We start from the raw sequence: 16041 nt of genomic DNA, 5'->3' as shown, positions 1-16041 counted from the left end.
GTTTTGGGCCTTTTTTTTCTTCCATCATTTTGACTATTTTTGGTGGAACAGTGGGCGAATGCCTTCGGGCTTCAAGACTTGCACGTCGTGTGGGCGTCTTATGTCGGTGACAGACCCTCACCTCATTTGTATGTGGTGTTTAGGGGAAGATCACGGCACAACTGGTTGTGAGGCGTGCCAGCAGTTGAAGCCAAAATCGCGGCAGGGGCGCCGGATGAAACTACTCTCAGCGCGTCTCTCAAGGTCGGCTTCATCTTCCTCGACAGACCGCTGTAGAAGTGGCCGCTGTCGTCATCCTCGCCCCTCTCCGATGTCGCAAGAGCATCACTCCCCGGTGGGTAAGTGTCACAGTTTGTCCCCAGGGGCCGGTGTTCGGCCTGCCAGGGGCGTGGGCTCTCCGCGAGTGATGCAGCCCCATGTGTCTGCGTCCTATCCACGTTTCTCATTTGCATGGGGTCGTCCACGGCGCCGTCGGCGGCTCCGGCGCCGACTGGTTCGGGTCCAGTCTTGGAGGATGTGGTGCTGTTGGGGTGCGGCTCCTCAAGGGTCCCTCCTGTCATGTTGCTGTTCCTTCATCCTCTTTGGTTCACTGGAGGATGGGGTTATAAGTGCTCCTGTGCCCTGCTACTCTTGCTGCTCCAGGGTTGGGGGGGGGTTTGCCTTCAATCTCTGCCCTCCCCTCCCTTCCTGCTAGGGGGTCTTCTTATGGTTTCAACCTGTCTCCATTCCCTGTTTTTCTACTCTTCGCACACTGTTCCTATACTCCCACAGTTGTGCTTGGTGGCTCCGCGGAAAAGTTCTCAGAAGAATACTGACGTAGGCGCGTCGGGGTGGGCTTATTTGACCTCGCTGACGTCACATACGTGGACGATGCCTGGGCAGAGTCGCGCGGTGTCGCCCCGCCCCCAGCATGCAGGGACCCTGTGGCAAAAAGTATCCGGATCCAGTCTCACGCCTTGGGATAATTCTACATGAAGGAATCTGCAGCTAGAATCGTCTCTACCAGATCCATCGTTACCGAAGGTAAGTAACTCATACATCACGCGCCAAGTGATGCCAGTCTTCAGTGTGTCACATGCCTGCTCCTATTGAACACTTCTTTTGCCTATAATTGAGTGCTTCCATGCCCACGTGGAATTGGTTTTGTCAGAATAGCTGAAAATGCAGGAAGCACCCTGTGAAAAGTTTTAAACTCTATTTGCCTTATTTCTAGATGACACAGCCGTTTATTTTGCGAAGATCCAAAAGGGATGTGGAAAGACAACTGACCAAGAAGTATGAGCATGTGTTGAAGTGCCGTCTATCAAATCGACAGAAGGCCCTGTATGAAGATGTCATCTTGCAGCCTGAGTAAGGACTCCCATTGGTTCCATCTTTGTTTCACATACGCCACGAGCATGGACTTGGGTGATAGGTTCCATCCTTAATGGGTTCCAGAGTAGCACGCTACTCACAGAAAAAGCCCCTTGACGCATTGTCAGTGGTAGTAAGCGCTATATAAATGTAATTGCAATACAATACAATGTTAACCTTTGTCAGTGGCTATCACTTCTTTTCTTTGCCATCTAGCTGTCATTGCACAAATGTAATATTTAAGAGTTGATGTGAAAAGATTCAAGAGATCATAGTGTAATAAAACGTAAGAAGCCTTTAAGTAGTCTCATGCTCCTTGATGTGGGTAGGATTTGTCCTTCAAACTTTGCTTCTTTTACCGTCACAAACACAGACCATTATTGTGAGGCTGTTTGCAGAAGCCGTTGCAAGTCTCCACGTAAACCAAGAAAGCTACCGGCATGTGGAAGTCATTGTCTTAAGTCAAGACAGCAAATATTGTCAAGCTAAGACTCCCGCTTGATTCGTTAAATGACAAACATTGTGTTGTTTCACACATTCACTAGCTAGAAGGTTGTTTTTCTTGTAATATCACCCATTGAAGCACAGACACTCTGATTTATTTTATGAATTTGCAAAGCATCATGCTAACCTCGAGACCTCTGTGCAAAAGGTAGAATGGGGCTAGGAGAACATCGGAACAGAAGGGTTAGATGCTGGATGTTAGTTGTATGCCTTGGAGTAATGTGTTTTGGCCGTGGATGCTCTCGTGGCAAAGCTACCCTTGCACACACAGTATTTGAAGGATAGAAGGGCATTAAATGTCTTAGTAGAAGCCAGCACATTGACCAACTTGGAGACATGTTTTGGCGCCTCATTGTTGAAGGCTTTGTAGTTCATGACAAGGATTTCATAGATAAATAGTTCCTTGGCTGGAAGCAAGTGGAAGGCATTGAGGATCACCAAAAGAAATGAAAGTGACACACGTTGGTGATGAGTTGAATCAGTAAGCCTTTCAGCATGTTCAGTTTTTTCTTCAAACGTCTTCTGTGATAGTGCAGGTTGACATTTAGCAGTGCTTGGGTTAAGGATATGAACTCTGCGTTATAGAGGGGTTTCATGCTTCATTTACATTTAATGGTGAATTTACTAGATAATATAGTGTTGATTAGGTATTTGAAGTAGAAAAAAGGCAAGAGTCACTCTAAATTACTTGTATTAAATTATTATAGGTGAAGATGTAAGGATTTGTGCATGACTATATATGAAGTTAATTATGGCTCTGGGTGGGCCAGAGGGTGGCAACTTGGGTAAGTTCTGAACGTGTTTGATACGAGATGGTGCTGGAGGTACTATTTTATAATAATATAGTAATATAGGCTAGTGTCACTGGTGTATGCTTTGGAACTGAGCCTGAATCTCTAAGTAGTTCTTCCTGACACTTGATGGACCCTTGGGATTCTGTACAAAATGACTAAATAGGTGCTTCACAGGGGGTGCCTTAAGCACAGGAGAGAAGGGATACTTAGAATGTTTAAGATATATTCATATTTTGAAGCAGATTCCCTAAATCCCTCTTAGGTTTTTAGAGTATGATGCTCCTTGAAATAACATTGGGAAGCAGTCTGCAGAGCATCTACCACATGACATTGCTCAGAAACAAATTAAAGTAGTCATACAAATGGCTTCAAATACACATTATACTTGTGATTGTAGACCATGAAAAAGCTTGATGCTGAGCTATGTGCCAGATTAAAAAAAAAAAAGTACTATTTTTGTTTTAGTCTGCATGGTGACATGCCCTCTATTTTATCCACCCACTAGGACCCAGGATGCTGTTAAGGGCGGCCATTTTGTCAGCGTGCTTCGTGTTCTCATGGAGTTGCAGAAGATATGTAATCATCCAGATCTTGTAGACCCCAGAGAAAGCAGCTCCTCCTACGTGTCTCAAGCCTTGGGGTACCACACAGCCTCTCTGGCACTGACAGCCTTGGAGCAAGATCTCTGGAAGGTGAGACTCAGCCCGAACTTCATTCACCTTTGTCTGCCCCACATTCATGAGAGAGAAACAGCTTGAGCTCTCCTAAATGTGTAGTTCATTGAATGATTGTCACACATCTTTATAAATTCCTCTTTCCTAATGAACTTGTATTAAGTGAGAAAATGGTCAGACTTTCTTTTTATCGTTATAGTTGAGGGAGGCAAGGGGTGTGTTATGACCCAATTATTTCGCCTTTGCCTTGCTTGAGTCAAGGTCCCTCCCTCCACTCAACAAAAGCAGTACATAACACACTACACTTTCTACATCTGTCTGTCTCACTTGATATATATATATATAAATGTGTGTGTGTGTGTGTGTGTATATATATGATATATATGTATATGTATATATATATATATATATATATATATATATATTTATATATATATATATATACACACACATATACAGTCACAATCCTGGCCCATCGCTCTCCCGATGAGACAATCCAGGTACAGACCACCAGGCGGCAAAGTCTTGCAAATTCAAAAAGGGCTTTAATTCATCAATGGCACATAAGTCTATTCGACCGCTGAGACGTGTCTTGATCAAACCGTGCCAGACACAATCTCAGCAGGGCACTATGCCAACAGTAGTCGGACTGTTATACAGGGGGGCATCAGCCTGTCCGAACAAGTACACACAGTTACCTGTTACCCCACCATACATAATATATATTTTGTCTCCAGAATTTCACTGGAGACAAAAAGTGTGATGCAATGTGTATAAGATAAATGCAGATTTTTTTGATGACTCCAACATGGATGCTATTTTCCTGTTCACACTAACATATGTTATATTGTCACATTACGGTGCTCTAAACAAATGTCAATAACTGTATCAGCATTTTATTAAGGCATGGACAATAATCAGTGATTTTAACTGATGATGGCGCACATGCAGTAAGTTTATATATACTTTCCTTTGTGTACTCAGCCACTCCAATATGATTGCCATTGTGGCGTAAATAGTCCCTTTTTGCTTTCTGTAAAAAATACTATGTATGACAGCCTGTCCCAACTTTCCAGTGTGTGAGCAAGTCTGCGTGGTCAGGCGAAACGCGTTACTGAAGAATAAACTAACTGTTGGTATTACAATCTCCTGAGTGATTGCTTTATTGACTGTGGGATTAAGGACATGTCCGGCACGCTCCACCGGCACCAAGCGATACAACTACCTCGGGCGAGGTCAGACAGCAGGAGCACAAACCGAAAGGAAAGAGTGTGTGTGTGTGTGTGTGTGTGTGTGTGTGTGTGTGTGTGTGTGTGTGTGTGTGTGTGTGTGTGTGTGTGTGTGTGTGTGTGTGTGTGTGTGTGTGTGTGTGTGTGTGTGTGTGTGTGTGTGTGTGTGTGTGTGTGTGTGTGTGTGTGTGTGTGTGTGTGTGTGTGTGTGTGTGTGTGTGTGTGTGTGTGTGTGTGTGTGTGTGTGTGTGTGTGTGTGTGTGTGTGTGTGTGTGTGTGTGTGTGTGTGTGTGTGTGTGTGTGTGTGTGTGTGTGTGTGTGTGTGTGTGTGTGTGTGTGTGTGTGTGTGTGTGTGTGTGTGTGTGTGTGTGTGTGTGTGTGTGTGTGTGTGTGTGTGTGTGTGTTGGGGTGTGTGTGTGTGTGTGTGTTGGGGTGTGTGTGTGTGTGTTGGGGTGTGTGTGTGTGTTGGTTGGTTGGTTACATTTATTTTCATTCCAAGGGGACCCTTATCAATAGACATGAGCACTGGATTGTTCTGCCCATGTGCGGAATCCTAGAACACTTTGCAAACTATATGTGTGCTATTCTTTTTGTAGACAAAAAACGCAAACCATTAACTTTGCAGTCCAAAGAAGGCTAAACATTTCCATATTTCATTTTATAAAGACCCTCAATTACAGGCAAATTGTGGCTACGTCTAAAGAGACTAAATGTAGTACTATCAAACGACTTTTGAAAAAGGAAAAAATAGAAAATATGTGGTAGTGCTTTGAGGTAGGCTGCACAAACCAAGCAGAAAAAAACTCACACTGTACCATTAAGGGCCTAACCCTTCCTCCAGTGTCACATTATGTTTTGTTTACTGGCGCCTGGCAGCAGGATCCTGGAGCACTTAGCGCTGCCTTTCTTTGGCTTTTTCTCTATAAAAACCATTTAAAACCTGTTTTAATCTACCTCACTCAACGCCCCTTTGGATGACAGAGATTTTTCACTGTTTTCTGAATGTCATTTATTATTTTTTCCAGTCAGACTGTCTTCAATTTTTATGATGTGCCCTTCCTGTGGCAAGAAAAATGCCCAGTCAGGTCCTCATGAACTCTGTGCCGCATGCCTTCCAGATGATCACCATCCTGAAGACTGCAGACCTTGTCTTAAAATGTCCTAGAGGACCCTGCTGGATCGTCAAAAGATCAGGCTACACAGCCTAAAGGAGAGACTTCAGTAGGCAGCTTCAGCACGTCCTGAGCGGGTGAGGAGAGGTTTTTCAATCACTTCAGCGCCCTCCTATCCCTTGAGGGACAACCCAAAAGGTAGATTCAAGACGCGTAGGAGGAATGAAAAATGAGAATGTTTCTGTATGATGTTGAGGCCCTCAATGTCGATTAGCTACTGCGGCAACGGGTTTCAAGTCGAGACAAGGTGCATACATGACATGGCGAAGGCACAGTAAGTCGATGTCCAGACCACCTCCCTTGACATCAGGGCCTCCATTGTCATTTACACAAGAAAGAGCCTCCTCATCCACATCGACATCAAGACAACCAAAAAGACTATCGTCTGCTTCTGCTTGTCAGAAGCATTTGCTGGTCAGTCTTGTCAACTACTCCTACACCACAAAGGTCTATCTCTAGACTTTTCTCCAGTGCCACCTGTTACGCCACAGGGATTCCATCAGGTATCACCTAAGACTGCTTCTAAGGAAACTTAGTGAAAGGTCCGCTCTCATTCAGGTTCATGTTACACTTTGGACTGCTTCTCTATCGGAGACTACTTGGAGACTTGATCCACCCCTTTCCAACGAAGATATCGCTAGTTGATGATATTAATACCTTCGGTGCAGTATTTGCAAGAGGAGCAACTAAGCTCAACATTTGTGTCCTGACTCTTTCCGCCACTATTTCAGTAAGTTTGAAACTTGACTTGTCAGGTCATCCTCTAGACCTTGTTGCACGTGGTTCCTGGTATTGTGGGACCTGCAATGTAATTATTCGTTTCACCAGCTTCACCATCACAAGCAAGCAGTGGGCATCCTACAAAGTCTGAGGTACAGAATCCAACAGTTTGCTCCAGTGCTCAGGGTTCACTGATTGGATGTAAAATTAGACCGTTTTGTCACAAACGTGCATCCCTTGATGGAGAGACTTGAATCTATCTGACAGAAATGTTACTGTCTGAAGCAAACAGTCCACTGCTCAACATCTTTCTTGATTACTATGCTCGATGGCATCGTGCATCTTTATATCTCTGAATGCCAGACTACAAATGAGGCCAGCAATGCCTAGAAGACCAATTGAACCAGAAATCTGGACGCCTTGAGGACAAGTTGGATATCCCAAGAAGAACTCCAGTCATTCCCTTGGTGGTTTTAAGAACCCAACCTCCTGAAGGGAGTACTTTTTAATAAGGGCTTTCCATTGCAGATCATAGTGACACTGCTATAGGAGGGTATGTTCACATGGTTCATCGGCAAATACACAGAACATGGTCAGAGAACGGAGAAGTCCTACCATATCAACCTGTGGAGTGGAGCGCTGTCCCTCTAGCTCTGAAATCATTCTTCCCACCATTAAGGACAAGTATCCTTCTTGCTCTGATGGACAACACAACCACAATTTATTATCTGACTCAAGACCATTGCCCCTGGAAATCCAAACCTTTTGGAAATGACTATTGACGAGAGGTCTGACTGTTACAGCAGTCCACCTTACATGCGATTCAAAATGCGCAAACGGATACCCTCAGTTGAATAATGTAATAAAAAAATAACACCTGGATCCTAAACCAAAAAGTGCTGCGAGGGGTCTTCAAAGAATGGGGCTATTCACAAGGAGACCTATTTGCAGACGCAAACAATACAAAAGTAGCCAAACTTTGCTTCAAGGATCTTACCAACAGGGATCCATGTGGCCTTCCCTTTTGTTTAATTGGTCAGTGAAATTTCTCAGTGCTTTTCCGTACATCCCACTGATTCCAACAGTGTTGATCAAGCGGCTTTATCCCAGAGCAAAAATGATTCTTGTAGCTGAGGGACAGACAAAACTGTGGTGGTTCACAGGGCTTCTTCTCCTATCCGAGAAGATGACACATAACGCTGCCGTGCATTTGGATCTTCTCTACCAGTTAGGGTCCAAATGTTACATCAAAACTTAACATCGTTGAACTTCCTGGTCTGGCTCCTGAATTCTTGCACTATGACCATTTAGTTCTTCTCCAAGACCGCATGGACATTTTTAAACTTCCACTACAGGGTTGTGTATATTTAAGTGGAGGAAATTCTGCTTCTGGGCTACATTAAAGAACTATACCCTGTTAGATGCTAAGATGGAGGTGTTTATTCCGTACGTTTACACTTGGCAAAGTCTGGCCTTTCCTTTACATCTATAAAAGCACACCTTGCATTAATCTCCTTCACAGATCTCTATTTTGTTTTTAAATACCAGGAGTGAAAGACTTCCTAGAAGGTACCAAATAAAGTTTTTCCTTCCATTACTTCCTTCTCCACCATGGGAATTGAATATTATTGTGCTTTCAAAGTTGATGCAGCTACTCTTTAACTTATACAGAAGCCCACTTTTTAGCATTTGTCATTGACCATAACAGTTCTGGTGCTTATTTCTTCTATGTGCAGAGTCTGTGAAATCCAGGCCCTGTGTTCACACAACCCGTACACAGATTTCATAAAAACTAAATGGCGCTGCGAACCCACCCTACCTTTCTACTGAAGGTACTGTCAGATTTTCATGGGAATCACTGTTTCCTTGCGAACCTTCTTGAATCCTTCCAGTCTACTCTCGATATCTAAAGCGTTCTGAAATTCTACCTAGATAAAACAAGAGATCATTATTGTTTGAATTCTAATTCGAGAGCTGAGGTCCTAGTGGGACAAGCCTCTTTCAGAAATCTTTTAGGATGCTATTGAAAGCTGTTTTGTATTTTTTTTTCTTCTGGCCTGTGGAATTTATTGGAATGGGCTTGTTATTGTGTTTATTGCTTAATACTATCAATAAGGATCTCCTGGAAGCTAAGGACATTTGACTTACTGTAATCCTAGTTTACTTACAGGGAAATCCTCCTCAAAGTCGTAAGCGACCCTCCTGTCTCCCCAGACAAGAGTTTAAACGGAGGTTCTGCTCTTCGCCCAGATCTTATTATCTCTTCAAAAATGAAATGATCTGTCACCTTTGCAGCATGATGGATCACTGGATCAAGTACGAGGCCCCAGTTTTTTCTGCTTTGCTTGTGCAGCCTTCCTGATCACATTCTCCCCATTGCTCCTTTTCAAAAAGACTGTGTGAGGATTATTTCTAGCCACTTTAGATGTAGTGACTAGTTTCCAATAGTTGGACAGATTTTAAAATGAAAACAGTTAGTTTGTTCTTTTAGCCTTCTTTAGGCTGCAATGTCAGGTGTCTTTGTGAACAAGCTTGCGGTGCAAGTGAAACGCGTTACTGAATTAAAACCATCATCTGGTGAAAGCAAAACACTCTGAGTAATCGCTTTATTGACTTTGTTTTGGGAAATTATGTCCGGCGCGCTCCACGGGCTTGGAGCAATCCTCTGCAAATGGCGAGGGGAGACGGAAGGAGCATCTTTTGGAGAGAAAAAATTATATATATATATATATATATATGTGTGTGTCTGTGTGTGTGTGTGTGTAATATGCTGGTTGTCACCATTGTTTAGTGTAACGATTGGTCATGACTCATGATGAAAAGCCTTGAGTGGGCAATGAAACTCCTTGTCTTTCTCAAAGACTACAGCAGACTTAAAAGTCACAGTTCATCATGGGGTGCAAAACCTCTCAGAACATGTTTATCACACATTACATGAGTCTCTAAAACTATTGAACATGTAAAATTACAGTTCGCTGTTATGTGCCTAATATAAGGTGCTATCCACCTGAGGAGCATTAAAATAGAAAGTACAAATCCTTACGGAACATGGTTTTAACACATGAGAAAATGCATCTTTTTACATGGTTAGCCCAAAACTTTTTGCCTGGAAAATTATGTGGTTTCGATTGTAGTGCACAATGTCCCTGTCAACCAGGTCCCCCAGTGCCAGTGCTTCTCTGCTAAAGCTGTTCCCCATTGACCCTTCATGCCCCCTGTAAGTCACTAGTAAATGGTACCTGGGTACCTAGGGCATCACCTGGGCCATGCAGACTGCCAGTGCAGCATGCATGCCTTGGTGCAAACAAAATGACAAACTGCCTGTGTTCCTTGCAAACTAGCACTGCCTAAGATATAGGTAAGTCACCCCTCTAGCAGGCCTTATAACCCTAAGGCAGGGTGCACTATATCTGAGGTGTGGTCATATCTGCATGAGCAGATATGCCCCTACAATATTCAAGTCCATACTTAAATATTGTAAGTGCCAGGGAAATCATAGAGAGTACATGAACTGGAAACTTGACAACTCAAGTTCCCCACCACCCAGGAGTGTTTGGTACCAAACTACTCCCCTCAATAAACCTACACTGATGGCATTTTTTATTTATATCCCAACTTACCCCATCTGTCGCTGGTAAAGCCTCCGGTTTGATGCCTGCAGCCTGTTTTAAAATCCGCGATTTTCCAATTACTTGCACTGGACGCCTGACACCGTATTTGCAGCCTGCTCCTTGCCGCTCCGTGTGCCGCTGGTGGTGTATGGTTGGTGTTGCTTTGTGCCCATTCCCCCCCCCTGTGCTTGCATAAACCTCCGAAGCTTGAGCCCTGCAGCCGCTTCCCTTGCGTGTCTTCAAGCACCCCCAGTCTCCTTGAGTAACATTGGAATCCGACCTCCAACATTGACCTCTGAAGCTGGCCCCCCTGTGCCGCGGGTGGCAACATTGACCTCTATACCCGGCCCCCCTGTGCCGCTGTTGGTGTAGTGTTTGTGTTTGCTTGAACCTTGCCCTCTGCTGACCCTGCGAAGACTTGATTTGTAAGTTGCTTAGTTACCTGTAAAACCACATTATTGTTTTCCTCTATAGGCTAACATTGCAGAGAGTCAAAATTGCAGTGTGTCCACTTTTGAAACTGAAAATAATTTCTGTTTAAAAATATACTCACCTTTCAGCGAAGATCTTGGTCTTAAAATAAATCTTGAGCAAAACTTATTTTTGTAAAATCGGTGTGGATCTCCTTTTTGAGTCATGCCATTTATTGGTCATTGTGTGCAAAACAAATATCTTGAACTCCTCAGTGTTAGGCCCAAGGCTGCTGACCCCCACTACCACAAATAGAGCAATTTGGGTTTGCATTGAACCCTGTACACACTGGGGGTATCTCTGGACTCTGTGCACAGTATAACCACCTAGTGGTATACCATATACAGAGCCAGCTTCCAGCAACACATTTCATAAAGTTCCCTGAGGCTATTAGCCACAATTCCCTGTAATTCATTGTTAAAAGCACTATATAGCCAGGCACCAGAAACAAATTATAGAGAGCAAGGTCATTGCAGAACCTGATTATCATACATTAAATAAAAGTTCTCTAAAACTTTTTTCTCTTTTTAAAATAATATATATATATATATATATATGTATATATATATATATATGACCTCCGTTTCCCTCGTACGCCCGTCCTCTCACGACAACGCACCAGGTAGCAGACACGGACCAAAGGTATCAGGATGCCTTTTCTTTATTCCGCATGTAGACATAACGTTTCGGCCGAAGCCTTGATCACATAACAGCGCATCAGAGTTTGTAGTGAGTATTTAAAGTGCTACATACTGATTGGGTCATTATTTTAGTCTACAGTGAAGAAAGACTATAACTTATTTCATTACATTTCGGCACTTAATAGTTGTGCAAAGTACAAATGAATAAATAACATTGTGTACTAATAATTTCATCACATATCATTGAACACAATATCGAGTTAAATCCCAATAAAAACAATGATTAAAATATAATCTATATCCACAGTTTGAAATAAAATGTAAACTGGGTTACATTAATGTTTAAATAAATGTTGCCTATCAGTGGGTTGAGGCAAATGTCTTTTTTGTATGAGCATTTCACTGACGTTAGATAAGAACTTTACCAGCCTGATGTTCAATCCAGTGTTAACAGGATTCTGAGCCACCATAATGGTCTGTCTGCAGTTCCGCACATTAAGGGTATTAAAGGCTCTAATCGTGCTATCTCTGCGCCCTTGGTAAAGTGCTGGCTGCAAACAAGCTGCAGGTGTGAGTGTTTCTTTTCTTCTCTCTTTCACCAATGGTAATACAGAGAATAATACATTATGTGCTTCTGCATATATGGTGTATGCTACTTTATTTGTTTCAAAAAGATATTTAACTTAAAACAGGATAAAAGAGATTAAAAATTTCCGGTAAGATAAAAATCACATGGGATAGGCCTTGTGACTACCTGTGAAGTAGTAAGCCATGTTTTTCTTGTTTCAAGTTCATGGAGAAGTGTGGCTCAATGGTTAGAGGAGGCATACCCGGAAGCTGAGGTCAGATCCGGGACCAGGGTTCAATTCCCGACGCGGCAGGGTCTGAGCCCAAGTGTCCACGGACTCGATAATTCTCACTTCGGTGCCTACTCGAATCACGGGTTCACACTCTGCAACTCTGGGCAATAGCTTGCTTAATCTCCACTACGGCCCCCCTCCCCCCGCGGCGGGATGCCTGGCTTTCACCTTGGGGATGCCCAGTACGGGTTATCTCACAGGGAAAAGCCAGGACGGGTACCCAATGCAAGCTCCGAGATGCCCAAGGGTAAGTCGAGCGCTATATAAGAACACACATACATACATACATACTGTGGTAATAAACTGCAATTACACCATTGTTCTGTAGTAATATGTATGTGTTTATTAGTACACTTGTAATAAATAACAAGTGTTAAATTGACATTTATTTTCACTGCTGCGTTATAAATACATGTATGCTATAGCAGTGAAAATAAATGTTGCCCAATAACTAAATTGAACGCTTTGATTGATATCATTAGTCAGTTCATCTATGAGCTGATGCTTTTATTTCTGTTCCTTCTCCAAACAAATTGGTCTTCAGTAAATGGCATATCTGAAAGTCTGATGTGGTTGCTGTCAATAATTGAAGCAGAGCTTGACTGACTGTTTAAAAACTAGCTCAAAAGCTATTGTGAATATTGTTTTGTTAAATTTGAATATTGTACTAGTAGATATTACAGGCAATCCATGTATTTTCATTTAGGGGTATAATTGTGCACTCAAATAATTTTTCTCCTATCTGCCCTATCTAGTGTGTGGACCTGTCCCTCTTCGATCTGATTGGGATAGAGAATAAAATGAGCCGCCATGAAGCCGAAGCCCTGCCAAAGCTGAAGGTGACTCGGAAGCTTATCGAGGAGATTCATAGTGCCCCTGACCCACCAGCCAGGCCGGTTCCAGTTAAGATCAAACCCAAGAGGTAATTTTACTTTGTTTTATTTGTTCAACTAGGACAACGAATATTTATCATTATTATTTCCACAAACACATTTTGAAAGCATGAAACTGGCTGTGTAGTCAACAAAGCGCTGTATGCAGACACAGTCCATACAACAGTTCAGAAACTTAAATACATTATTCAACAGTTAGATTTGAAGAGTTGAGTCTTTCAAGAACGTTCATCCGAGTATGTGAATAGGACCTGGGGAGTTTCAAAACTTGGGTCTCAGTTTGCAAGTGATTGGTTTATTATTGCAGCTTCTCTAGTCCTATTAATAGTTTGCATCTAGTTGAGCAGGAGCTCCGGTAAGTAGACTACAACGTCTAAAGGAACCCCTGCACCTGGGCTCTGGTGAGCTGAATCAACTGTGGCCCTACGACTCCCTACATCTCTACATACCTCAACTGTTGTTAGTCTTTCTCCAGCAGCCTCCTTTTCATCACCTGCAGTCTATTTGTTGAAAGCAAAGTCTCCTTTGACAAGTATATTTGCAAGCAGTGTGGCTCCAAGCACCAGACAGATGGTGCCCGACCAACCAGCGGTACCTCTGTCTTGTTACCGTTCAGCTTAAGGCAGTTGTTGGACATCCAGGCTGCCAGTTCGTACTAGCATGCCTTGAAATTAACTGCTGCTGAGTCAGGATTTTGAGTGAGGGACACCACTATCTGTGTGTCGTCGGCATAGGACACAACCCTGATCCCATAGTTCTCTGCAATATTAGCAAGAGGGGGCCACGTACAGATTGAAAAGGGTCGGACTAAGAGCCGAGCCCTGCTGCACCCCTTGCGGAAGATAAATGCTCTTCGAGTAGTGAGCTCCCTGTCTCACCTGGAAGCTTCGCTTAGCCAGAAACGAGCCCAGCCACTGCAAGGCAGGACCAAAGACACCGCCCGTCCTTAGACACTGTAGCAAGGTGTGATGAGCCACAGTGTCAAAGGCGGCACTGAGGTCCAGCAGGATCAGGGCCACAGTTTGCCCATCATCCACCCTCTGCCTAATAGTTTCCACGGCATATAGCAGAGCAGTCTCTGTGGAGTGCCCAGCCCAAAAACCCGACTGAGAGGGGTGAAGGAGATGGCATTTCTCCACATGCTTCGTCAGGAGATTGTTAACTACTTTCCCCGCCACTTTGGCAGCTACTTTCCCCGCCACTTTGGCAAAGTATGGGAGAAGAGAGATGGGACGCAGATTCTCCAATTGCTCAGGGCTGACGTGAGGTTTTTTAGGCAGAGGTAGGACCACTGCTTCTTTCCAACATAAAGGAACTATGCCTGACCCAAAAGAAATCTCAAGGAGGTGTCTAATATAAGGTTCCATCACAGGAATACTCTCCTTTAGAACTTTAGGAGCAGCGGGGTCTCTGGGCGAGCCTGATTTCACACTCCTGCAAATTTGCATGAGCGTTTCTTAGGGGGGGGGGGGGGGGGATCCTAAAATTGCTCAAGCCTTCAATCTCCTGAACACCATTCTCCCACGACCTGGTGCTGTTACAATCCCTAGCTGCATCAGGAAAGGTGGAGTAGATTTTCTCCACCTTGTTCGAGAAGAAATTGGCCACGCGATTGCAGGCCTCTTCAGAGCTCACAACAAAAGGTGTGCTTGGCCAGGGAAGATATCTCTTTATAGATTTTGAACAATTCTTTGGTAGTGTTTTCTGCTACCTATATTCTCTCCTGGTAATAGCGCGCCTTCATTTTCCTAATGAGCCCATGGTAAGTGTGAAGCTGTACCCGTTACTCTAACCTCTCCTGTTCCTTAAAGCCCTTTCTCCATCTTCTCTCCCGGCGCTTACACTCCTTTTTGGCGAGACAAAGCTCCCCGTTGTACCAAGGCTCAGCTTTGTTCGCCCTGCCCTGCAACTTACTCCTTTTCCAGGGGGCAGTAGAGTCCAGTGCTTCTATAATGCTCTTTTCTAAATTGGCACAAGCACTCTCAATATCCGTTCCCCCAGGGTGGCCTCCCTCCATGAGCGCTCTATTAAAGTTAGCGCGGGAGAATCCCACCCAGTTCAGTTTTCTGTTTGCCAGAGGCACAGGCATCTTATCAGTAGGCCGGGGTACCTGAATTGCAAAGTGAATCAGGAAATGGTCCGACCACGGGACTGGGAGAGGAGCCTTCACAGTGATGTCAAGCCAATTGGCAAAAATAGGGTCAAGAGTATGCCCCCCTTGATGAGTAGGGAGGACAGAGACGATCCCGAATTGGAGCGTCAAGAGTTCCTTACAGAGACTGTCGACCCCCCCGCTTCTGGGTTCCTCAAAATGGAGGTTAAGGTCACCCAGGACTACAAACCTATTATGGCGTAGGGTTCTCAGGGTAAGGCTTTCAATTAAACTCTGAATGAACCAGGTGGGCGGACCCGGGGGTCTATAGATTAAGAGGCCCGTTATAGTGAGATTAGCATTTACTCTAATCATAAATAACCCTGTCTCACTCTCCATAACCTCAATTGGCTCGAGCGTGCAGCAAAGAGTGCGTCTAAATATAATAGCAATCCCCCCACCTCGGCCAGTGGTCCTGTCAATCCTAACAATAGAGCACTCATTAGGGAGTGCCTCCACGATCTCTGGCTCTCATCCAGTATCTAACCAGGTTTCAGTAAGGAATAGCATATCCGGCTTGTTGTCCGTCAGGAGATCAAATATTTCTATCCTGTGCTTCCTCAAAGATCGGCAGTTCAGCAAACAGCAATCTAAGTACACGTGTCCACCTCCCATGGGGTTAGCCTCCCAGAGGCAGTGCCTACATATCCAACCTTGTTTACCTTCCAGAGTGCTCTGCCTACATTCCGCCGGTATCGGCGCGCGAAGGTCATAGAGTTCCTGGGCGCCATACCTTATAGATGGTCTAGGGCAACATGGGTCAGAAGTATGGGGTTTTGCAAATATTCAACAGCTCAGGCAGAGGAAAATAAATATTTTAGAAAGGTACTTAAAACCCCACAAAGCATCCCTGCCCACATCGTACATAAACAGTTAGGAGGGGCATATATTGAAGACCAAATAAAGGTCAGACCTCTCATAGCCTGGGTGAAGATCTGGATTAATTCAGAGGCAGATCTAAGCAGAC

At 44.0% G+C, this 16041-nt stretch overlaps 1 protein-coding gene across 2 annotated transcripts in view; it reads left to right on the top strand.

Moving 5' to 3' along the window:
• The window catches only part of EP400 (E1A binding protein p400), a 657563-nt gene that overhangs the window by 185983 nt on the left and 455539 nt on the right, over positions 1–16041 (top strand). For both annotated transcript variants that reach the window (XM_086942653.1, XM_086942654.1), the window contains 3 exons: positions 1214–1350; positions 3157–3343; positions 12785–12951. In XM_086942653.1, the coding sequence (XP_086798779.1) occupies positions 1214–1350; positions 3157–3343; positions 12785–12951 (491 nt within the window). The remainder of the gene's footprint in view (positions 1–1213; positions 1351–3156; positions 3344–12784; positions 12952–16041) is intronic.

The sequence above is a fragment of the Lissotriton vulgaris genome, chromosome 11 (assembly GCF_964263255.1).
Source record: "Lissotriton vulgaris chromosome 11, aLisVul1.2, whole genome shotgun sequence".
Taxonomy (NCBI): Eukaryota; Metazoa; Chordata; class Amphibia; order Caudata; family Salamandridae; genus Lissotriton; species Lissotriton vulgaris.
This window is presented reverse-complemented; position numbering and strand designations above follow the sequence as displayed.